The following is a 25,532-nucleotide window of genomic DNA, read 5'->3' as shown; positions in this document are numbered from 1 at the left end:
ATTAGAAAGGATAGATGACAGACAGGACAGACTTAAAACAGACACAAAGAGCGTCTTTCTGCCATATCATAGTGGTTTACAGTCTTTCCTACTGACTCACTGCCAGTCACAGCCTCGTCCTGTCCCAGGTCTGATGTTGAAAGGTGGATTTAATGCAGAGGGAGGAGTGGAAATGCTACAAATCATTGCTTTGTCTGGTTCTGATGGTAAAGTACAGGCTTTAGGTTAGACCAGACACACACAGCAATTATTACACCAATTCATTCAGTGTTTCAAACTGGTCTGGTGTTGTGCTCACTGACAGCTGTTTCATCAGATGGAAAAACAGCCAATCAGAGCTTTAAGGGTAGAATTAAGAATCTCTAGAAAGTAGACAGAAAGTCCAGCAAACCAATGAATATGTTTGAAAACCAATGATGCATGTCTATGACTTTACAAAGTCTCACCATTAAAAGAAACTGTCATACGTGTTTTTTTGTCAAGAACAAGGACATACGACAGCAATGGTTACAGTTCAGTTCTGGTTGGGGACCTTTGTTGCATGTCATACCCCTCTCTCTTCCATGGTTTTCCATCTGTCTCTATACTGTTAGCTGGTGAATAAAGACATGAAAGGGCCAAAAAAGGATTGTCCAGAGCCACCTAGATGTGTAGAATAAACAGAACAGTGGTTGGCCTTCTTTATATCACTGAGCTGTCGGACTAACATTTAGCAACATTCAGTGGTCATTTCCTTGTTGTCTCATTCACTGCCACACAATACAGTGTCGCCCACAACTGGTAAACTGTACCATATGACTGGTTGCAGGCTTCGTTCTTTTTTTTTTTAAATTAAGCTAAAATGATACTCTTGACATCTGCACAGTCACAAAGGTCTGCATGTTGTACATTTTGCCATCTGCACACGTTCGTGAGACTTCTTGCAGACCTGTAGCACAAATTTTATGTCCGCACAAACTGTGTGTGCCAACAGCACATGTGAACAATCTGCATACCCAGACTCTCGATGAATTATACATGTGTGATCTGTTGATAAGGATTTTGAACTATTTTGTATTAATGGACCGACTTTAATGTGTCTGTATTTCTCAGGTAAGCAGGGCCAGTGTGTGTACCAGGGTCTGACCATGTTCGACCAGGCCGTTTGGTCTCCAAAGCCCTGTGTGACCTGTCTGTGTACCGGAGGGCGGGTGGTTTGTGACGAGATCTCCTGTCCCATAGTGCACTGCCACTTTCCCTTCACGCCCAATGGGGAGTGCTGCCCCGTCTGCATGGAGCCAGGTAGAAACACAACATGTGGCAACGCCATGGTGCAACATCAAGAGGCAATAGAGATGAGCAAAGTTAATTCAATCAACACTCTGCTTAACAAAAACTTCAGTTTACAACATAATTACCTACCAAATTCATTACATCACATGGTCACAGTGCTTGACTCAGCTTTACAATAGGAGAAGTGGGATGTGCTGACAGGTTTTAAGTTCAAAGTAAGAAAGTAACTGATTTATCTGAGTAAAAATAGCCCTGAGTTTACTGTAAAGAAGATACTGTAGGACTAATTCATTTAAATGTATTTTGCTTACATCGGACACGTGAGGATATATATTCATATATCAACAAATCATTAAAATGGTGACACTGATTGTTACCATAGCGCAGTCCTAACTCATAAAGTTCTTCACTTTCTCACCAGTAAACATGTGTTAGGAGTTCATTTTAACAGATGTTAACGGAAGATGTGTCATACACCTCTAATTTTCTCCCCAGTAAACATGTGTAAGGAGTTAGAGTTAATTTTAACAGATATCAACAGAAGATGTCTCATTTTGGAATGAAACCCTTCATTATGTATTGTAATCTGTATTCCTTTCACTCGTTTCCTAGAGGAAATACAACTAAACAGTCATCTCTGAGGCCTCAGCATGTTGATTCCCGTTTCCATCATGGCTTTTAAAAATGTGGTTAGCACATTTTGGGTCAGTTCAACACATGTTGTGAAAGTTTTAACATGTCTGTGGAGGGATACCACATGTTGTTTTCCACATGTCCAGGACTGGTTTCACCTTACTGTCAATTCAATGTCATCAAAATGAAGACTGGACGAACAATTGAATCTACAACAAATATAAGTGTATAGACGAGTTTCTGGGCGACATTATTTTGAGATGCGTGTATATACTTGAGTCAGAAAAACAAACCAGAATGAGTGAGACTTTATGGGGCGGTCAACATAAGGAGTTGTTTTTGTGCCACAACAAAAACAACTGCACAAATGGCAAAAGTAATGGGTGGAAAATGTTCAATATCCAAAAAAGGCAACCTTACTGTTAGCTCAGAGCGCACAATAGCTATTAGCAACTAGTGATCTGGTAAGAGCCCTGGATTTTAATAAGGTGGTGAGTAGTTATGTGCATAATTGGGGAGGGAAAACTGCCTGTTTTAAGGTCTGAAAGCTCACATTGTTACTGCGTGTTTATAGCTTTTTATTGAATGATGTAAACATTTGCCAGACTCTTATGACTAGTGCTTTTTGTTGTACCTTTAAGTTCCAGTGTGCAACTCGGTGACAGGAGGAGCAGACTAATGGCTTTGAATGGAAATTACATCACATTGTTACACTTTTCATAGAAAAAAAAAAGCGAACCGGTGTGCAGAGTCTCATTTAAAGACGCCCCATGGCTGATACATAATACTTATTAAATGCTGTATTAACAGTTTCTTATGAGTGAAGTCATCTAACGAGTTTCGTAAGATATCTGGCATCTGTCTGGTAAATTTTTAAGGCAAACGTCAGGAACTGCCATTTCATTTCTCACTACCTGTAAAAGCTAACTTTGTGTAGTCTGGTTTAGCATTATCACTGCTACTAGCAACTGTTTCTCTGTCAAATTCAATGTCATAACGTTAGCCAGAGTTGACAGATGACCATCAACATGAGGCATGTAGTAGAAAAGTTTGAGAAAGTCATACAAATTTATCTCTGAACAATAACTGTACTGGTTTCAAGGAAATTGCTGTTTAGAAATAATGAAAATATCTATAAATAAATGAGGTTGTGGCCGTCTGTGTTCTCTACCTCCCTGCTGTGCACGCATCCTCTATTGTAAACAGGAAACCTGTCTATACAATCTCTGTGAAATTATGAAAAAAAAGTAGTTGAATTGACAGTAACTAACTCAGTGCTCACAGTCATACACTGCATAGTCATTATCTGCATGTATGGAGGTGAAACAGGAGAAAACCTATTAAAGTCATTTTTATCAATGACTTATTCATTTACTCTATGTAGATTAATACACATTAACCTAATAGCAATACCCATAGAAACATGTATGTATCTGTATACATGCACTGTGTTTAAACTATGTCTGCTGTATGTATGATGTTTATTGTAAGGGAAAATACATAATATGCAGACTAAAGGCTGTTTCATATTCAGAAGAAAAGTGTTGGTCCAACAAGAGAAACTAATGTACAAAAGCTCAGACAAAGAGTCAGGAGACAAAAAGTTTCCATTTTACAGATTCCCCATCTCATTTTTATGGTAACCAGTGAAACATTGCCAACTCATAGCCTTAGTATGATTGCAGACCTCTGAATCACTGCTTACATCTCTGATTTCTTCATTGACTCAAATGGGTCAGATGCTCATTAAGGGCTGGTTCACTGGTTGGAAAAACGACCAGGCCAATCAGAGCTTTGTCAGTGGGATTAAGAATCTCAAGAAAGCAGGAAAAAAGTCCAGCAAACCAGTGAAAATGTTTGAAAACCAATGACACCTACAATCTAACAAAATCTTACCACTGCAAGACAAAGTTTTCATATCATATGTGTTGGTTGTTCCAGTTGGCACGTAGTTTAATGACTATAAAACAGCATTAGTGTTTGACAAGTGAACTAAGGTCGGTCTAAATATTTACACTAATATTGGATTGTTTGCCAGAACTTGACAGCAACTCAAACTGTGTATTTTATGAATCTTGTTCAGTAACTTCTTTCTTGACAAAGATCATTTGGTAGGTGTGATAGCCACCATATCTGAACAGTCAAACAGAAGACAGCCATAAACAGAAACTACTGTGACTTCAGTAAAAGAAAATCTAAGAGAGAAAAGGTAAAAGTCTTGTCACAGTTTTATTGACAGGTTATCTCTGGGAAGTCCCAAATCCCCATAGCAACAGTATTGCAGCTATAATTGGAACAAACATAAAGTTAACAAAATTAAACTTATCATCATGAAGCACAAATTAAGGTAAGTCAAATTTAGATTCAGTACCAGCTGTCTCGAACATCGGCAAACACAAAAAGACCAACTTTACTTGACTCAGGTCAAACATGTCCAGTTCAGTGGGATCTGGTCCAGACTGGTCTACAGCAGCAATCTGCTCTGTAGCTTCAACAAGCTGGTCTTGTACCAGTCTGTCTGTCTACAACACTAACACAGCCGTATCTGTCTGTCCACCTCCTGTCTGTCTGTCCAACTGTCATCCTGTCTGTCTGTCACCAACTTCCATCTTCATCCTGTTTCATTTTCTTTCAGTGTTTCTTTTTCATCCCCTTCTTTTTGCTCCTTCCTCTCCTGTGTGTCTCTCCTTTCTTATTTCAATCCATCTTCCTTCCTTCCTTCTTTCTATACTGTCCCCTCTCCTCTCGCCCACCTCCTGCCCTCTGATTGGTTGCCCCCCCACCATCCTACACCAACCCTAGACCCCAACCTCAGCCTTGACCTTTCTGGTGACTCCCCAGTTCCCAATAACCCCGGCGAGGCTGTGACCCCACTGACCCAGGAGGAGATTCAGCGCATCCTGTGGCGGGAGGAAGAGGAGCACCGTGAGGAAGAGGAGCGTCTGAGGAGGAAGGATGAGGCCAGGAAGAAGAAGAGGAAGCAGAGGAAGGAGCAGGCGGAGAAACAGAGGAAGATAGTGGAGGAAAGGAGGAGGGAGGAGGAGGATGCACTGAGGCGACAGGTGGAGAAAGAGGAGGAGGAGTGGAGGAGGCAGGAGGAGGAGAGAAGGAGACAGGAGGAGGAGAGAAGGAGACAGGAGGAGGAAGACAGGAGGCGAAAGGAGTTAGAGAGAGCAGCAAGGGAAAAGGAAAGGAAGCTTGAGGAGGAAAGGAGGTGGCAGGAGGAGAGGTTGAGGGAAGAGCTACTGGCTCTAGAGGAAGAGGAAGAAGAGGAGCAGGAGAATGTAGAAAAGGAGGAGGTTTGGCTAAGAGGAGATGTGTTTCAGATGCTCCCAAAAGAACCTGAAGAACCCGAGGAACCAGATCTCCTCCCTGCTCCAATTCCAAGACCTCCTGCTCCAACGGAGGACGAGCTGGAGGAGGTGGAGGCAGAGGAGGTGGAGGAGGAAGGGGAGGAGAGGGAGGTAGTGGTACAGAACAGGGGAAGCCTCCCTCCGGGCTGTGATATCTCTGATGTCACTGTGACATGTGAAAACGCCAAACTGACCTACTTCCCTCCTCTGTCCATCCCTGAGCTCAAATTTCTCAGTCTGGAGGGTAAGTAAACACGGACTTTGCCAAAGTACAAGTGCAGCTCCTGAAGAATCTTTTCCACATACGTCACTGGTGTTCAGTAGCATATTATTGAATCTGAAGCCAGTATCAAATCTATTTAGGTCTTCAAAATGCGAACCTTAACAAAACACATTAAAACATAACAAAAAGCCAAAGATTCAGTTTAGATCTGTACTTAATTTTGCACACTTTATATTTCATTAGCTGCTTGCTCCAAATACTGGAGGTTCTAATTTACAACTATCAAGTTGAACAGCTTAAAGGATAAGTCTGGCATTAGTCTATATTTTTCTTATTATCAACAAATCCCATGAATTTCCAAACCAACAATGCGTTTGTCCATCTCTCAATACTCTCTGACTTTCCTTTCCTGTCTGGGGCCCCGAGCCCATCGGTTCCTATTGAAGACCTAAATATTCAAAAACAGCTCACAAATGTATAGTTAAGTAGTTTCAAAAGGCTCAGTAATTTCTAATCCTAAAACAGCTGGGCAGTGTAGTTTTTAATCAAACATTACTCAAACAAGGGGAACTAGTGCATTTGTTGTGGATCCTTTACAGCAATGAATTAATATACATTTAGCAGTGAGTAGCAGGACAGTGTATGTGAGATTAATTCAACATAAACTACAGTGTGTGTTTTCATTGTAATGAATATTCTTAGACAGAAATGGAGCTCTACGGCACAGAGGAATACAATATATAAGGTGGATACACAGACAATATTTGTTAGTAGGATCCATGCATTGTTGGTTTAGGTTTGCATTAGGGCTGTACCAAAATCAGAATCTTCCAAGTTGACTTTGAGATGACAGTTTGGGCCAAATATTCTTTCCTTTAAATACGGAGTGAAACAGATGAAAGTTTAACTGGGAGATTCTGACCCCAGAAACTGACATGATGCGATCAGCTGATCGTTTCACCAAATAAGACTCACCCCTCCCTCTTTTGGTCTGTGGACAACTAAAACACACGGTCCCAGTTACATTATAGATTGATGAATCTTTTACCACACAAATTATCTTTGGCTGAGTTTAGAGACAGTACATTGAGAACAAGACAGTCCTCCTCTTTGACCTTAGATAATTAACGTTAATTATCGAAAGCTGATATAACCTGCAGCCAGTGATGTAATTTAAACTGGCGAAAAAGACAGTCTTTGCTAGCCAACAATGAGAAGATTCTACTGAATGTTTTGTTCATTGCGAGAAGAGACAAAATATTCAGTAAGAATTTGTTAGACTTGCAGATTAGCAAATCTGGGATTTTTATCAACCTGGAACCAGAATTTTAAAAAAGGCCACCAACTATTGGAACCCAGTCCTATATAGTATATTGCATTTAGGAACAAATGATGCAAATAAATAAAACACAAGACTGAGAAACACAATAACCAAATTGAAAACACAGATATACAGAAACATACTGCAATTACAGAAAGCCTGCCAAGTCTCCTGTAAACTGACTGAAATTGATTCGCAGGCAACAACATCAGCAACATCCCAGCAGAAGCCTTCAATGGCATCCCCAACCTGGAATGGATCAACCTGAAGAAAAACAAACTCACCTCTTCCGGCATTGATAGTAAAGCCTTCAAAGTAAGACATACTGACACACTATACCACTGCAGCCCTTCAGAATGAAAGACATTTTCCCAAATGTCTGTTCTGTTTATACAGCATTTCTCTAGAGGCTCCAAGAAATGATGATGATGATTTTAGTGACAGTTGCCTGCAAAGGCCAAAGTTTGAAGGCAGACATACTGGACATCTGCAGTATAATGCAATCAACCAGAAAGAAAAGAAATATGTGAGAATTTTTGTGATATAATGGTGCCCTGGTTAAATGTACTCTAAGACCAATAGGTGTCAAATAGACCAACAAGACAAATAAAGCAATATGCAGTAGTCGGTGGGCCCTATTTTCCTGGAGGTGCAACAACCAGTGCAAGCAGTGCTCCAACTGTTTGGTATTTTCCTGACCTTGAAAGTTGCTTTGCATGTCTGTGTGGTATTTTGGTGACCAGAGCGCATGGTGCAGAGGTTGGAGGAGAGACAGTTGTTGTATTTTGGTTGAAATTTGGTCCTAGATGTTGCCCTGAAAAAAGATATCTCAGAGCCACATCTGCGTCTGGCACGACAATCCACTGCTGCTGTGGTGATTTTATCAACAGGATCAAACTAAATATTTGCTGCAAACATGCTGCAATAACAGATGAATGCTTGAAATATAAATAATTTATTTCAATTAAACAATCTCCAACCAAAATTGGCACAGAAAATAATGTGGTTAAAGCAGGAAAGTCAGCAAATCAGTATGCATCGATCTATAAATGAATGTGGGAGATTCTTACAGTATGCTGTCCACAGCTGCTTTATACTGTATGAAAAGCTTCTCCTTAAGTTCATTAAGTCCCTGCAGCATCTGAAGACAGCAAGACTGATATGTTGATAAATCTGCAGCCTCTGAGAAGTGCTGCACCGGAGTGCAGTGCCGTTATGCACGGCCATTCACTGTGTTTACTTTTATAAACCACCTGATGTCACCAGGCTGCTACAGAATAACCACACACACCTCCACACACATCAGACTGGTCAGTTATAACTCAATATTCTGCTTTTTCATGAAGGAGATGTGGGGTTAGCCGTGCTCATCGGCCTCTTTTCCAACTTTCTTTTTAGCAAAAGTAGTGTCTCATTTTATTCTTGAAACACATTGTGGTACAAATGCAGTTGTGTAACATTAATTACTAAACTATGTGACAATTTTCAAGGTGAGATACATTAGAATTACTGTTGATAGTGTTGGTCAAATATAATCATATAAACGGCTTCACCAAATCAATTTCTTTATCTCTATTGTAATTATAATAAGTAACTAACGAAAAAACCTACTCCAGCTGTTGTTGGCTGCAGATTTGTGGTGATGTGTGCTCATGTTGTGACGCTCTGAACCATCTAGACATTTCCTGAACAAAAGCTTTCCAATGCTTTTGTATTGTGACCTGGAATTTAATTAGTTATAACAAACTAAAATAGACACATGTAAAGAGCAGCTTTTTTTAAAAGGGCTTCAACTGAAAGCTGCACCACTACTGAGAAACAGGAAGAAGAGGGAGGTGGATAGGTGTTTCTGGAATTAATATTTGTGGCATGACGTCAACTTTGCACACATCCTCTTCAAATACTTGCCAGTATCACTAGTATCTGTGTGTGTGTGTGTCTCAGGGTCTGAAGATGCTGACACGTCTGTACCTGGATGGGAACCTTCTAGAAGCTGTACCCTCTGACCTCCCACCCACCCTGCAGGAGCTGAAGATCAGTGAGAACAGCCTGAAACGGATCCACGACAAAAGCCTCGAAGGTACTGCTATGGCAACCCACAATGCACCTGCTGACATCAGCTTTCATGTCACATAATACTTTGCCAGTTGTCAAGTCATTTACATCCGTCAAGCTGCCAAGTTCCTGGCTCAAAATGACAAGATATGACCACCTAGATTGTTTATCTAAAGGAAGACTCAACACTGTTGCTCTGAACTGCAAAAGTACAGGCCACCTACTTGTGCAAATATCAAAATAGTGGTGTGTCTTTCCCCAGAAAAGCCTCTTTGGACAAGTGCAGTACAGACACCAGCATGCAGAGACATTAACCTGACAACACAAGGGAGTTTCATTTTGCAGTTTGGCCAGCCCATTGAGATAATGTTCTTTAGTTACAGTCAGACTAAAGTTGGCAGTTGTAGGTGCCATTTCAGCCAGTATGATCACCATTTGCCAACTGAAATCTTCACCTCTCAGTGCTTGACATCATTCAAAATGTAACTTATAGGCATAATTATAACCATACTTTATATTTGAAAATTGCCCTTGTTCAAAGTGCAATTTCAACATGAACAACTGGAATCTAGAGACAATCTACAAATGATCAGCAGCAGAATTGCTTTGCACCCGCATGACCCATTATTTTCCTCTGGAGAGAGCAAAGAAGCCAATATTTGTGGTTGTGCTACTTTGGGCACTGCTTGGATAGCACGTCTCACAGTTTTGCACAAAGTTCAACCATTGACCTTTGGTTGACGGACTTGGAAACAAAAAGTAAATTGGATAATGTGTTGAGATTTTTTATAAGTTGGTGTTTCCAAGTTAAAAAATTAACCTTGAAGTTTAACTTTGTACTATGTAAGAGAGCCATGATGGATCAAACCCATTTTGATCATCACGCTCTTGTCTTCTTCTCCACAGGAGTATAATCTTCCTTTGAGTTACATAATTCACAAATGGTCTCTTCTAGGCCCTCTGTTTTGTTAGTCTGTTATTTGTTATCTAATCTGTTAATTTGTTAATTTAATCTGGCACCTTCTTGCTACCCAGCACTCATTAGTGATGAACACTAAACTTTGCCTCTGCACTGTGCTCTGCCCACTGATCATGTGTAGAGGGTCTTAATTTTTCATTCCTACTCTGTGTTGTGCACAACTTTTTGGTAACCTCTAATGTTTCTCAGTGATGTTAAAAATGTATGTTATGCATAATGAAATGAGAATTTGTTGTCCTGTTTTGTTGTAACTGTTGGTTATGGCCTGATAGATTTTTCTGTGCTGCGCCGATATCAATTCCATACTTCCAGTTGAGGAATAGTGATGTAATGTTTATCTGTTTTTTATCTTTAAGGTCTGAGCAGCCTTGTGACTCTGGAGTTGGAGGGAAATCTGCTGAGTGAGGGGAACGTAGATCCTCTGGCCTTCACTCCCCTCATCCAGCTCTCCTACCTCAGATTGGGTAGAAACCACTTCCGCACTATACCACAGGGCCTTCCCAGTTCACTGCTGGTATGAAGTAATATCTGTTTACATAACTATCTCCAGTTCGTATCCCCTCATTCCTCTCACTGGGATACCTCCCATAGCCAGACTTCTGACAGTCTTTATTAAAGTCTAAGCCACAATACTCTCTACTGGTGCAAAAACCATAGCCAACCATAGACTGCTGCATTGGTGTGATTGTGTGACTACAAAAACTAACCTTGCTGAAACAAGTCATCATAGCTCCAATCCCTGATGATCCAATAAGTTCAAAGAACTCATTGTGAACACCCCACAAAAACCCTAAAAATATTCACAGCCTTTGTGAGCCTCCATCAATTCCAGAAGGAAAATGCTTATTGCTGCTCTGATTCTGTCATAAGAAGATTGTTTCCTGGCGGGCTGATAAAAACCAAAGCCTGCATGTTTTGGTGAGCCAAAGACAATTTTCCACCCTGGTTGACAATAAAGATCTACTCAATTCTATTCTATATCATTTTAAGGTCTGTAGACACTTGTGACACTTTAGACAGTCAATGACAGTGGAGCCTTAGGAACCTGGAGGCTCTAAGCAGCTAAATGGACTTTTTGGACAACAATTGGAAGAAATAGATGCAATACTCTAGAAGCTCAATAAATCAACACCCACCAGCAACATACTGATTTGAATTAAATCTATGAGACATCCAGTCACATTATCAGAATCCTTCTGGCCAGCCAAATGGAGTCTAAATGTAGGTTTGCTGATGCATCAGTATTTTCTTTTTGGCTCTGGTGTTTGAGACTCGTCAACTGAGTAAACTCTGCTCCTACCTGTGGGAAATCAGTCCACTAAACCTGTAATTATGGCCTCTGGTTAACCACAAACACTGTAGAACACCAGCAACATGCTGCTTCTGTAAATCCACCTTAAAACCAACCTCATGTCTTGACCTTGGAGAGTTTCTATACACTCTCTGCAAATCCAAAACATCACACATTTTCTTGTCATTAGTCCTGAAAAATCGTGGACTACCTTTAACATTGGTTCTTTGATAATTAGCTCTGGGTTTTTCCAGATTTATCAGACACATTCACTTGTGAATATTCAAGGGTTGCTGGTTTTAACAGACTGTAGGTAAAACAAATGTGAATTTATTTTTGGGGTGGAACAATGCATTTACAACCTGAAACAGTCCCAACAAACCACAGACTTGTCTGCCAAGATCTCATAACCAAAAGCACTCAGTTAACACCGCAGTTTAATGACAAACTCAAAATACCCCCACTTGCTTTCCGTAAAAACTAAAAAACTTATCACAACAACAATAAATTCAAGTAATTCTCCATGAGTTTCCCTCAATCAATTCCTTTCCGACCCTGATGACGTCTCTCTTTCAGGAACTATACTTGGAGAACAACCTGATTGAGGAAATCTCAGAGACTGTTTTCAATCAGACCAACAATCTGAATGTGGTTTCCTTAAGACACAACAGGCTGGATGAGACCAGGATCGCCCCTTTGGCCTGGATCAACCACAGGTAAGCAAAAAAGAAACCTGTCACTATCACCTATGATGTTCTGTTCAGTTTTTCCCCAATCAGCTGTCATCAAGGACAATGAATCAGTTATGTTCTCTCATTTCCATTTCTTTACAAACCCCTCCTTCCCTCACCTTCCTCCTTCTCTACAGAAATCTGGAGTCCATTGACCTTTCACATAATGACCTTTACCTGGTTCCATCCTACCTACCCAAATCTCTGGTCCACCTAGTGCTGGTGGGAAATAACATAGAGAGGATACCTGGTAGGTGGAAAGTGTTGATGGAACACCTGGCTGACAAACATGCTTTTGTTTATGCTGTTCCCTGCTTGCTTTGGGAATGAGCTCCTGCAACTAAATTTGGGTACTGCTCAGGTGGTCATACTAAAAGTTCTAGGTACTCTGCAGCAGTGCTGTCAATCATGATTGGTTGAGCTGATGTGATGTCACATCACAAGGAAGACCACTTCAACAAACACAACAGTAACCAATGTTTTACTGCTGCTCCTATATGGAACATGACAGCCAACACTTAAAAAAACAAGAATAATGGAGAATGCTAGTTTGACAAACCAACATGTCGAGGCCCTCATTTGTATTTGTAGAGAGGCCAATCAGAGAAACCTGGAGTCAGTGGTTTGAAACCAAAAGGTAAAACAGCAGATTTCTCAGCATCTGGCAGAAATAGGGATGTAACACAGCCAAATGGTGCAGGGAAAATAAAAAGATCAAGGAAGGTTATAGGAAAATTACAAAGTGGTTTGGTGCACTGAGTGCTGTTTTGAGAAACTGAAGGGTCTGTGCCAACCAGAGCAGGGACCTGGTTTCTCTGTTGGCCTTGAAACTTGTATCTCATATTAATGTAAAATTGAAAGAAAATCTGTAACAGTATCAGCTATGTCATTGTTGTCTGTCATACAATCGCCTACTTACTTTGCCTACAAAACAGACCATTAAATTGAAATAGCTGTATGACATATAGTTTGTCCCCTGTCACCTTTTTATTGATATATACCTGAAATGTCCCACCAATGTAAGATTCAGTGAAAACCTAAGAAAGAAACTTAACCAAAGTCCTAAAAGTTCAGGACATGGGAGGCCCCAGGTTTTGGGATGTTCAGTGCAAAAGGGCTATCAGACAGGGTACAATTATGGTGCCTGATGCACTGACATGTTAACCTATTTTTACAATGTGGATAGTTTAGGTACATAAAAATGTTAAAATCAAAAGTAGACTGCAGTGCCCAAGTGGTTAGTCAGTTAATTGATAAGTTGATGGACAGAAATTCTATCAACAAAAATGATGACAATCGCATGTTTCAGTAATTTTCCAATCAAAAACTACAATAATTCTATGATTCCAGCTTCTCCAGTGTTGAGGATTTGCTCTTCTATTTTATATAATTGTAAATTAAATATCTATGGGTTTTAGACTGTTAGACAAAACAGGACGTTTGATGTCATGATGGATTCTAGTGTGATAGGCACATTTTCACTATTCTATGATACTTCATAGACATAATCATGAATCAATAATGACAATAATGGTTAATTTCAGCCCTAGTACACTACAAAAACAGGGTCATGGTCTCCCATAGTTACACTGTTTCCTTCAACACCTCCACAGGTTACGTCTTTGCCCACATGGAACCTGGTATAGAGTACGTCTACCTCTCCTACAACAAACTGGATGGTGAAGGAATCGAATCAGAGTCATTCTTCGGCTCGTACCACTCCATGGTGGAACTGTGTATGGATCACAACCAGCTGGTTACTGTGCCGTCTGGCATCAACGAGATGACCAACTTACACTTCCTCAGACTAAACAATAACAAGATCAGGTATGAAGCCACCAAGGTTTACCTGGGAGGACAGTCTTTTGAGATATACCTCAGGGCTATAAATTTGGGCTATAGAAATGATGGCTTGACTTCACTGAATTATTTCTTGAGATATTGGAACATACTGTGTTCCCAGATCTCAGCAATTAACTAGATGAGTACAACGTTGTCAACTAATACAAATGATTGACAAAACTATAGAAATAAGACACATGTTGTAATAAACAGGAGCTATCATTTAACTTATACTATATACTGGCAATGTCAATAATTGGTTTGTTTTAATGTTTTAACATATTTAAAGGCATACTATGCAGGATTTTCCTAAAAAATAAGTAATTTGTTTCAATCATCACTTATGACCCACTAGAAGTGTGTGCCATTGTATTTATCTGCAGAGACCATGCCCTCTGCCTGTATTTTATTATTTTGCTGTGTTCGGGATGTTTCTGGGTGTTGACCTTTGGGCAGTTGGTATGTAGCCCCCAGCCAAACAGTGCAGAGGGTGTAAGGTCAGGACTAGTAGTGTAGCGACCAGTTTACATCGCGGTCTCTGTCTCTGTGTCATGGATGTATAAAGAGCTGCAGGTCTGTGTGTCTGCTTGACCGAGGGCGGGGCTGAGCTACACACACAGAGCAGAGAGGCCACAGTGGACAGAATGAAGCTGCATTCACACAAAATCCGGCAATGTGGCACCATCCTGAAGGGATGTTCGGAGGTGGAGGCGTGTTTATTTGTGCTTTAGAATGTAACCGCCGTGAAACAATCAGAAAATAACGTTTTATTTATGTGATTCACGGCTTTGTTCTCGCCAGCGCCACTCGCTCTCTTCATTCACTGTCTAATTCGCTCAACCACCACTGCTCTCTCTCGCTCACTGAGCTGATGAGGAGGGGCCAACTTTTAATGCTGTATGTTTACAAACACCAACCAACAAATCCTGCATAGTATACCTTTAAAGCATAATGAAAAAAGAGACAGTTTTATTTCTACAAACTACTAACACAAAACTCAAGTTGCAAAAACAAATGGAGGCCATTAAAATAAAACAATAAGACCAGGTGATTAAAGACAGAGCTAAATGAGAAAATTTTAATGTAAAACCTTTAAGACCAACAACCATATGTCCCACAACAGTCCAGAGCCTGACCAGACAACTGACTCATTCATCACAACCTGCCAGATGATATTATAGCTGAAAGTTCACCGGACGGAGAGTTGTCTTGACAACAAGAAACAAAACAAGCTGATTCATGTTTCCACCTGGGAGTCACCCTGAATTACCTCATTACTCACTCACAGGTCTATGCACGGTACACAAAGTTAATCCAGGTTGTGGCATTTATATAAAAGTAATATAGTAATTAACATTGCACCATGCTCCATCTTCACTGCCAAGATAGCTGACACTCGAAGTGGGAAATTGTAACCAGCCTCCAAGCAAATGTTGCAAATTATTTTAACATACTTATTTTAACATACTGTATGTGATACAGTACAAGCAATAACAATAATTGAAACTGAAATAGTAAATAAAATAAAAGAATAAGAACCTGAAAGCTGAGAAAGTAGGGTTACACAACATTTTTAAAATTTCCTTGTGTGAAAATCAAACGTGCACATGACATTAAAATAAAATAAATAAAATAAACAAATTCACTGCAGGAATGTGTAAACATTTTGTTTGTTTAAGTAAAACAGTTTACATTCTGAATATTCAAATAAGAGGTCAGAAAAAAAACAAAACAAAACAGAAATTATACAAAAAGAGGAAAAAAAAGCAGTAAACAGTGAGGAGTGGGAGCTATGTATCTGGAAAACAACAGGATGGAGTTGAGGGAGAATGTGTTGGGTTACATTAAGATTTGAAGTTGCGCCAATTTGCAGCGCCATGGGCAAATTTGCATCTAATTTAGTCTTATCATCGACTTTGTATGCAAATGGTTGAAGTTTGGAAATGTTCTTTAGAGGAAAAAGATTGGAAGAAGTCCGACTCTAAAATCACTCCCAGATCTGTAATTTGTGTCTTAATTTATGTGGACAGACAGCCAAACTTTGAATAGAGCTTCTCTTGTTCTGCTTTTCATCATACATGTAGAATTTAATTTTTTTTTGCTCATTTAGTTTTTAAAAAATGTTACACATCCAAATACCAGCGACACAGGCAGTAAGAACTGGGGTCATAGAATTAAATGAAGATATACAATTGTGTATCATCAGCATAACAGTGGAATTTGGCATTAAGATGTCGTCCATGTTTCCTTAAGGAACTCGATCATCAGTATTAAGTGTCTGCAACACAAAATCGGCTAGACCGTTAAAAAATGTTCTTCATGACAACCATGAACAAACCCAGTCAAGCACAACACCAGAGAGACTATAAAATACATTTACATGATAAAATAGAGGTTCTGATTGAATTTTAGAATTCATTAGCAACTGCTGCAGTCTTTTCTATAATGACTGCAACTATAAAAGCTGAAACAAATAGTCAATGAATCATTTAGCAAATCGACAGAAAACTGGCATCTATTTTGATAATGAATTAACTGTTTCAATCATTTTTTATTACTGAGTTCCAGTGTCTCAGTTCTGCTCTCTGTCTTATGTGATAGTATACTGAATATCTTTTGGGACTGTTGGCCACACAAACATCTATCCTAAAGAAATTACATTAGGCTTTAGGAAAAATTTATCACTATCCTCTGACATTTTGTAGACCAAGTGTTTAATGGATTTTTTGTGGAAATTGTCAGATTAATTGCAATTATGAAAACCTTTGCAGTTCTAGTCCTTGAAAGAAATGTATCTAACTGCATTATGATGCAATGTCTTATAGGAGTATCCCTGATGAAGGCATCTGTGACGCAAACCACAGCGGAGACTCCACTCTGGTGGCCCTGAGGCTGGAGAACAACTACATTGACCCTCAAAAGGTCTCACCGACAGCCTTCTCCTGTGTACGCTCCTCCTCCAGTGTGGTCTTAAAACCCCAGCGAACCAAGTGACTGGAGTCCACACAAAACCAAAAACTAAAAGACACATGTTTAAACCCCCAGAAACATAGAGGCAAAGATTTTGGTTTTTAAACCACCAAAAGAAGTCAAAACCCAAGATAAAACATATAAGTTTATCCTCACTACAGTAGCTTCTTTTAATGTGACATGTTGAAAATGAAATAACATCCACAATAAGAAGAACGTTAGACAGAAGTTTGCAGGTTGAACATGGAAAAAACTGGATTCAACACAGTTAGTTCTGACGTATTTTGCCTTATGGGAATGCATTCTCCTTTCATAGCCTTGAACTGAACCTGTACAAGCTGCATGATTTTTTCTTTTTCTTCTCTGGCCCTAATACACAGTTTTAGGTCTGGTAAGTTGTTTTGCTTTCACCTGGCCAACCTTTAACTGGTATGAAGATGACACAACACCTTCAGATTTCAAAATCAAACTCATCTGTCTCATAGTAAAATGTTAAAATGGAAAGAATTCCTGCACGATACACCGTAAAATGAAAACGCTAATAAAGAAATGGAAAGAATTCTGTGAAGTGAGACCACAAGCCCAACACATTACTTTAATAACCTCAGCACCTTCATGTTCCATTTCTCAGTTTCTTCCAATGGCTTCTTTCATAAAGACTCAGACATGGAAAAGGAGTGTGAGTAGTGAGATCACATGTGACACATCCTTCAAGCTCTTTGTGTTAAAGATTAAGGACAAGTTAAAGGATTACGTTAAAGCGAGCACTGCTGGAGAGCTCATCCCTCTAATAGATAAAGAGACAGAAGTTTTAATGAAATGTCTGCTCAGTCATCTTTTCATTCTTTATCTGTCCTTAAGTAAACAGAAAGAAGACAGTAACTTCCTTTTGTAAAGTTAAGCTGGATTTACACGTATGCTTGAGGCAAAGGGTAAATGGGAGTCCCGCTGTAGATGCCTATAGCTTCAATTTTGATTTATAGTTCAGCGTTGGATTTCACCCATTGATGGCGCCCCCACAACACTTGACAGATGTATCGTATGTGATCAGGCCATATTTGCTTTAATTATATTCCCCACAGTAACTGTTTCACTTCACTTCATGATATACAGTGACGATGGAGTTACACTCAGGTAATTCGACTTCACCTTTTCCCATTTCTGAATAGGAGACTTTTACTTGCAGTCACTGTGTTTACATTGTTTCGTTCACTGTTGAGCGGGGATCACAGTGAGCAGAAGGTTTGCATTGGAGATGTCTTTGAAAGATGTATGTTCTTGAACAGGAAAAGATATCTGAACCTCTTCAACTTCCTTAACGTTGTCTCCATTATCAACAATCTCTGTTAGAAACTTGTAGGAAAAAAAACACAAGTAGCCAATCACAGTTCTTCTGGTCACCATATGGTATCTCCATCGCCACTGTAGCCCTGAAGTGTAGTTCTACTTTTGAGGAGGCGCACGTCAGCTCCGAGGTAGCCTATGATATAAATCAAGCTAAGTCTCTGCTATAGTTTCATGGAGTTGGATACAGCTGGACTGGGTGGTCTGAGGAAACGCAGTAAATTCACTGTAAATTCACATTTTCTATTAATGATCTCTTCAGTGTTCCTCAACACAGAAACACAAGGGTCTCCTGGATAATTTAACCATACTATAGGTCTATGCTTATGCTATAACTATCGACCTGTGTAACTGTAATGTTATGTATTACTAAGTCAATGTCAGCACTGACAGTGAACAGAAGAAAGCTTCTGCAGATTAGAGAGTACAGCCTTTATGTTTGAACGGGGAATGCGGATTGTGGATATTTCAGTCAGTTAAAAACTTTTTTTTAAATTTTATTACAAACACCAGAAATGTTTGAATAAGACTTAAAAAAAATATTTCAACATTTAAATCAAAATATATCTGCCCTTCACTTTGCTCTTGGCTGGCCAACATGCATAAAATATATGACAAAATGTTTTTATTTGATGTGTCAATAATCATAAAACTACAGTTTAACACAATGTTATGATGTAGGATTTAAATAAACTTCACTATGTTCCCATTACTGCCTGATTGATGAAGTCCCACTTACATTTACTACTTATATGAATAAAAACACAATAGAATTTGCAATTCACTACACTATTAAGATAAAAGGATAATTATGTCAACAACAGCACTGGTAGTCATGTTCATTATGTTTCAAATATAAAGCAATAAGGTGCAGATGACTGCATATTGACTAAACATGTACTTCTTGTTGTTGTTGAGATGTGCATTAACCAACCCTTTTTGAAGCTTAAAAATAAAGTTGTAAGTGGTGTCTGGTGGATAAACTATGTAATGAAGACACCATTTCTAAATTACCTCAAACATATGTTTGTAATGTCTATTCATTTTTGGCTACTAATCTGTAATATGGTAATGTCATCCGATTTTTTGGACGGGCTTTACATTTCGTCAGATGCTCATATCCGCACCACCCAAAATTTATGACCATGGACTGCTGACAACACAAATGGTTCTTCTTGTTGTATAGAGGTTGACATTTTTATTTCTACTGTGTGGAACATGTACACCGACACCCAATATAGTGCAGAACCACATCCTCAGCCGTCTGCATCCGTTTTGTAATATATCAGGGCTCCTGCAGCACTGATAATGACTCCACAGATGTTTATTATCTAGTTTACAGAACCAAGCAGATTCAATCAATGTTCTCCCCACCAATATAACTTTATGAATTGTGGGACAATTGGAGTGCTGATAACTGCTTCATAAATCCCCTCTACAGTAGAGTGAATTCTACCCCCCAAAATTTCCAATAAATGCAAGATTTAGTGAATCTTATAAACCATAGCCTGATAATCTGGGAACAGCGTCAATGAGCACAACACCAGACCTATTTGGATTGCAGGAAAAACAATCAGTGATGTGAATGGTGACTCAGAGGTCTGGAGGCAGGAGACATAAGCCTCATATTTCCATCTGGAGCACAACAGAACACCTTGAGTTTTTTCTTTTTTTAGGATTAGATACATGTTGACACTGAATGCAAATACTTAACCTGTGAGGTGCATGAGTCACATATCCAAACAAAAGGTTTGATTACATTCCACTGGATTCCTTAATTCCTTTCACTGTCAACACATCCTGGATATTTAGGAGTACCTTCATTTACTTTTAAGATATTAGCTTAACACTTTAGGCCCCAGGGAGGAGGTGGAGCCATTATGTCTATTAAAGAATGAGTCATAATAAAACGTGGTGATCTTTGCATCACATGCCTTCTACCCTCATGTAATAAACATTCAGTGAAAGCTGTAATTATCAGAGCAGTAAAAGCCAACTTTATCATAATATTTTCCTCTGAAAGCCTGAGGTTCAGGATCATTTATTACAGTACAAGACAGATCTAAAGGATGATTGGAACAGAGAGACCAAAATGTGCAGAGAACAAAAACCTCAGCTCCTTCTCTGGTAAGAAAAATTGGAAATATTAGACAATTATATGCAGACAAAAATAAATCGAAAAGTAGAGAAGCAATAAAAACAACAATCAGTAATGTCTGGTCAGTTTCTAGATGCATCTCATCATACAGCACTTGAGCTGGAAAATTTCTTCCAATGAGCCGAAGCTCAGAGATCAAAGGTTTCTCTTTAGAAAAGAGAATTTCTCTCAACTGCCAACATGAACAGCTGCTGCATTCATCAGTCTCACAAATCAGACACATGAAGGAACAATCGAATAGTCACCAGTCACACGACATCTTCAATGTTTCTCAGGATGAGGACATATACCAGAGGTCATTTACAAATTCAGCCTGATGTATCCTGCAAACATTTTATCAGGTACAATTAATCAATATCAGTATAATTTTTTGTAGTTTTGGATAAGACTTTTCAGACATTCATCTGATCTTTACTTTTTTCCTCATGTGAATTACTGGATATTCCTACATCTGCAGCCCTCTACAAGCTATTCAAATAAACCTGTGGGAAAAAAAGACTGCTTGCTTGCTTGTTGACAAATTTCACATTTTTGCATGTTCAGCTAACCTGCTATGCAATGACTTTTTAGGTTGTGAGAGGAATTGCAGATACTTGTAATTATATTAATCGGAAGTGTACCAAACACACACTGTGGTCTAATAATACAATTATCATTATAGGTGCAGACTACTCACAATGACTGGTGTTTCTAGAGTAAAGACTGTTTACAGCAAGTTACTTTTTAGCTACTACTGTGTCCTTTTACAGTTATTAAAAACTTAATGGGCAGGATATGTTTTGTTGGTTAGGTCACTATGGAGTAACTTTCATTTTGAAAGTTGTTGTGTTCTTGTTTAACGTACATTCCCAGAGCCAATTAGGCCAGCACACAAGAATGATGATGCAAAATGAAGGACTGTACTCTGCATGAAACCATGGATTGGTTGAAACAAAGGGGGTTTGTCCAGCTACACCCAGATGGTTAACTCACTGCTTTGACACTGCGTCCAATCTTCTATTTATTTCACTTACGTGATGTTACTTTTCTACCGATATTGTGAGCCCACTATATGATCTCATGGGTGGGTGTTCAAGCTCCCAAGCCCCCATGGATGCCTATTTCCAATATTTAGAATTATCAGATTAAAAAAACAAGAACAAAAAAACCCACTATGATATGAATATCAGTATCAGCCTTAAAAATTCCTGCATTAGGTAGACTCATGGTGAGGTGAGGTCATGGTGAAGTCTGAGGATGGTGAACAGACGTCTGTTGTGCAGCCGTTCTGTAACACTTCCAGCAGCAGGTAACATACTGAGCAGAAGGGTCATAGCTCTGTTAAAATGTTTCCTGGCAACAAGACGTTCCTGTGGCACTAAAGCATCAACAACGTGAGGCAATTCCTTGGCACTGTTGTCCTGCATGTTGCCCCGGTGACTCAAAGCTTTAAAGGCTCAGATGGAGGAAATTCTCTTTAACACACGAGCACAACAAGCTCCCGCCAGTCCACAGCCATCACAAACAGACTTCTAATGGGTTGGAAAGAATGAGATCCTGAAGAGAGAGACATCCTGACCGACTCCCACCAGGAACGTAGACCATCTTCCATCAGGAAATAATCTCTAACATTTAATTTGCAGCTTGAATACTGTAATTCCAACAATTACGCCATAGATTTTTTCACTACCACAAACCAAATTCCCTCTTTGGACTATTAAAGCCACTGAATTAAATCTTTCTGTGGCCGACCAGTCAGCTGAGAAGTATGAGGTTTTCATGCATGCAGATCCCCCTTAACAGAGGATGACGGCACGACAGAAGTCCTGCTCCAAACAAAAGTTCAACATTTTAAAGGTTGCAGTTCAACTTCAACAGATTTTCAAGTACGTGACGTGCATTGATTCCAATCACTGTCAAACAACACCATGATCAGAACATTTTAGCAAATCAAAATGATAGGGATGGAAAAATATGTGACAACACAAAAACGTGATTAGGTAGTCCTGTTGCCCGTTTGTACTGTGAGAGAAAATTGAATAGTAGGTTATCATTTGATGTATTTCTTGTATATATCATACATGTTACAAATAATGTTATCAAGTTCAGTTTAGTGTTGGTTCCTCTCTGTGTTGCGTCTATTCTAAACTCAGTTCTTTGCTGTGTAAAATGAGACAGTTGAGTGTTTAACATTTAGTTCATTCTGTTGTACTTTTTTCTGAGCGAGTGGTGACAAACCACAGTTATGCAGATTTCTATGTGTCAATCTGATAAGCCTTTGGGGGATAGTGTTGTTTGTTCTTAATTTTAAATGCTAGCAATGTAATTTTGTGATGCTACTTGGTGCATGCTTGTGTACTGTCATGTATGGTTGTATAGAAAGACTGTTCCTAGGTTAGTTAAACTCTTGACTTTTGTTTCTATGTGAAGGTTGTTTGCTGACCTGTAAGGTTAGTAAACAGATGTTTCAAATTCTGTACATCAGTATTTAAAGGACTGGCTGAGTGCCAACTTTTCAGACAAAGAAAAGCTAGGTGGTATCTTTGTCTCCAGAAATATGATGCATTATACCTCTGATTGTATTATTTGATGACATTATTTCATAACCTGACAATGCTCTCTTTGTGTCTTCATTGAATGATGAAGCAATTTTCCACTACAGTACTGCAGGGAGTGAAATCATTTTTTGGAGGTGAGGAACAGAAAATGGTAATACAACTCAAAAGGTCTAAAATAGAGACGGGGAAAGCTCCATCAGCACAGAAATCATTGTTGTGGTAGAACATCGGCTACAGAAATCTGGAAAAAATAATGAAGGGCAAGACAATAATCCCCTACTCAATGGCACGACAAGACCAACCAACACTCACGCTACCAAAGGGAGTTGATGAGGATACATTGAAAAATCTGCCTGGGGACAACACTACAGAAAATGTTTACTAACCCTCTACCGTCTGCTAAAGAAATATCAAAAGCAGGTGCACTTTTCTTGGATTTTTGGGCACTTTTTCCAATTGAGCTGGTTGCTAATGCATTCAGTCCAGTCATTTTTCTGTCCTGCAATGGCTCAGACATTATATATTATTAATACTATTTGCTCAGTTAATACCTATTAGACCCATTCTAAGAGTTTGTTACTTTCACTTTTATTCTGCACAGTCACACATTGTTGTCATTTAATTATTTTTTGCATCAAATATTGAACCCCATATTCTATATTGAGTTGTATTAAGAAAAAAAGCATATCTGGTAGCAGTAAGATTTGTTATCATTTTGAGATGTCAAGAAACAAACAAAGAACAACAAAGAAATAAATACACTTATATGAAATATTATGAAAGCAAAAAAAGCAAATCATAGAAAATGTTTTCTCTTTGTGTGCAGGTGAAGGTTTTGTCATGATGGCAGCGCTATAGGAAGGTTCATAATAATTGGGAATCATTCTCTGAAAACTGAATATTCACAGCAAGTTCACAGATTATCAGACTCTACTCTACTGTTTATCCATGCAAACAGTATAATAGGATATGCTGTGAGGCTAGTGGTCCTTACAATGTAGAACAAAGCCTGTGTCCTCTCACAGTGTGCAGAAAGCTCCCTTGCAAGTTTACATCAGGGTCCAATCAGATCCTTGCAATGTTTGGGAAAATTGTATCCTTTAATCTTAAAGTCTGGCTCATAACAGGGTATTGTTTCAGCAGTGCTATGAAGCTGTGATTATGAGGAACTGGAAACGAAGTCTGAGGTCTTAACAGCAGAATAATAAATGTGGACTTGCTTACACATCAGATAATAGTAGCTTACACTGGACTTGTATTCTGTGAGACTAGGCAGATAGGCTAAAAGCTTGTAATTTTAACAGCTCAGCTAGGTGTTGAAATTTGTAAACAGTGAAGTGCTTGCTCAACTTGTCCAATTCTTGAACACCTTGACAAGAAACTCTTTCATGGTGATTAGGCAGCTCGCTCACTGCTGGTGAGGTCAAAATGTTGTTTTAATGATGTACTGCTGATGCTTTTTCTCTTTTGACCCAGCTGCAACTTTGTTCTTTACAAATAAAGTTTATTATCATCATCATACAGTTAAGTGGTGTTGACTAATTATTGCTGGTTAAACATCAGTAATACTTTTTAAATGATTACTGCAGCCAGGAACAATATTGATTTTAGCTAACCTGCATTTTGGCAGCACTCAGAGCCCAACTTACTATCACTGTAGTTACACATGGAAAACAAAAGAAAATAGACTTGAAGAGTGAAAATACACTTTGGGTTGTGTTTACGTGTGTGTTTCATGAGTGAAACGAGAGCTAATAAACAGCCTGTGTAGACAGCTGTACTGATTAGAGTATCTGTTCAATCAGACGTGTGCGAGACGGATGACTGGAAAAAAAATGCAGCTGAAACGCCTCTTATTTAGACATGCCATTAGATTAAATCTTTTTCAGAGGTCTTCAGGCCATGATAGGCAGCATTTACAGTGACATGTATACCAACAACATCTAACAGAGAACGCAAACTAGTCCCAAGATCAGAATTAAACAAAATATGATTATGATATAAATGAAATGGCCAATTAGAATAATAAAAGATCAGATCACAAAATACGTAAAGTGCCACCTTAAAAGCCTTCCAATCTACATAAATAGGACCAATCTAGTGCCATAAAACAATAAATTAAATATGGCAAACACATTTATATTCTTAAAAAACCCAAACACCTAAGAGACTATCTCACTGCAAAATATTCCAGAGAGATAACGTGAGGTTACATAACAGGTCTTTTGCCTCATTTAGTGCAGACTGTGGGAAATGTTAATACACGAGTTCGGCAACAAAGGTCAAAGCCGTTTGCACACATTTTAAAAAGTATTTTGGTCAGTCATATTTGCTGGTGTTTGATGGCAGAGAGTATAGAGGTGAGGAGGGATGAAATGCAACAAAGGTCCCCGGCCAGATTCAAACCAGAGACCTTTTGATTTCTTGGTCAGCATCTTTAACTTCTAGGCCACTAGAACGGACGCTTACACATTTTGATGATGGAAAGTGAGGACTGTACGAATGCCTTAAGCCTACAGGAGGTTAAAGAGGAACAGCAGACTTGGCAAAAGTACAAGAAACAGTGAAGAAGAACGGGAGTCTTACTGTTTGACTTGGTGCTCCATGATATACAAAGCTTGTGTACAAAGCATGTAAGCACAGAGAAGATGCATGCTTGAACAGGACATCCCAATAATCTAGCATCCGGCAGCAAGTAGAAAAAACTCTCTGTGCCTTGGGGGGAGAAGTAGCCTTTGTTTGAAAATACAAATGGAATTTCATCTTCTTTCACAAGCTGCTGAATTGAGTCATCTGAGAATGATTGCTAAATATTTGAACAAG

At 39.1% G+C, this 25,532-nt stretch overlaps 2 protein-coding genes across 4 annotated transcripts in view; one reads left to right on the top strand and one right to left on the bottom strand.

The window, feature by feature from the left end:
* ecm2 (extracellular matrix protein 2, female organ and adipocyte specific) overlaps positions 1-19,034 on the top strand; it is a 28,050-nt gene extending 9,016 nt beyond the window's left edge. Inside the window, exons 4-12 of one of the 2 annotated variants that reach the window (XM_042406359.1) lie at positions 1,093-1,281; positions 4,708-5,502; positions 7,002-7,117; positions 8,747-8,882; positions 10,193-10,350; positions 11,704-11,843; positions 11,996-12,108; positions 13,472-13,685; positions 16,526-19,034. In XM_042406359.1, the coding sequence (XP_042262293.1) occupies positions 1,093-1,281; positions 4,708-5,502; positions 7,002-7,117; positions 8,747-8,882; positions 10,193-10,350; positions 11,704-11,843; positions 11,996-12,108; positions 13,472-13,685; positions 16,526-16,694 (2,030 nt within the window). In that variant the 3' untranslated portion in view covers positions 16,695-19,034. The remainder of the gene's footprint in view (positions 1-1,092; positions 1,282-4,707; positions 5,503-7,001; positions 7,118-8,746; positions 8,883-10,192; positions 10,351-11,703; positions 11,844-11,995; positions 12,109-13,471; positions 13,686-16,525) is intronic. The other variant, XM_042406360.1, reaches the window with a different exon arrangement.
* Positions 1-25,532, bottom strand: part of LOC121894051 (centromere protein P) — a 119,003-nt gene that overhangs the window by 16,219 nt on the left and 77,252 nt on the right. The window lies entirely within an intron of this gene.

The sequence above is a fragment of the Thunnus maccoyii genome, chromosome 3 (assembly GCF_910596095.1).
Source record: "Thunnus maccoyii chromosome 3, fThuMac1.1, whole genome shotgun sequence".
NCBI lineage: Eukaryota > Metazoa > Chordata > Actinopteri > Scombriformes > Scombridae > Thunnus > Thunnus maccoyii.
The sequence above is the reverse complement of the archived record's forward strand: the minus strand, read 5'-3'. Positions and strand labels throughout refer to the sequence as shown.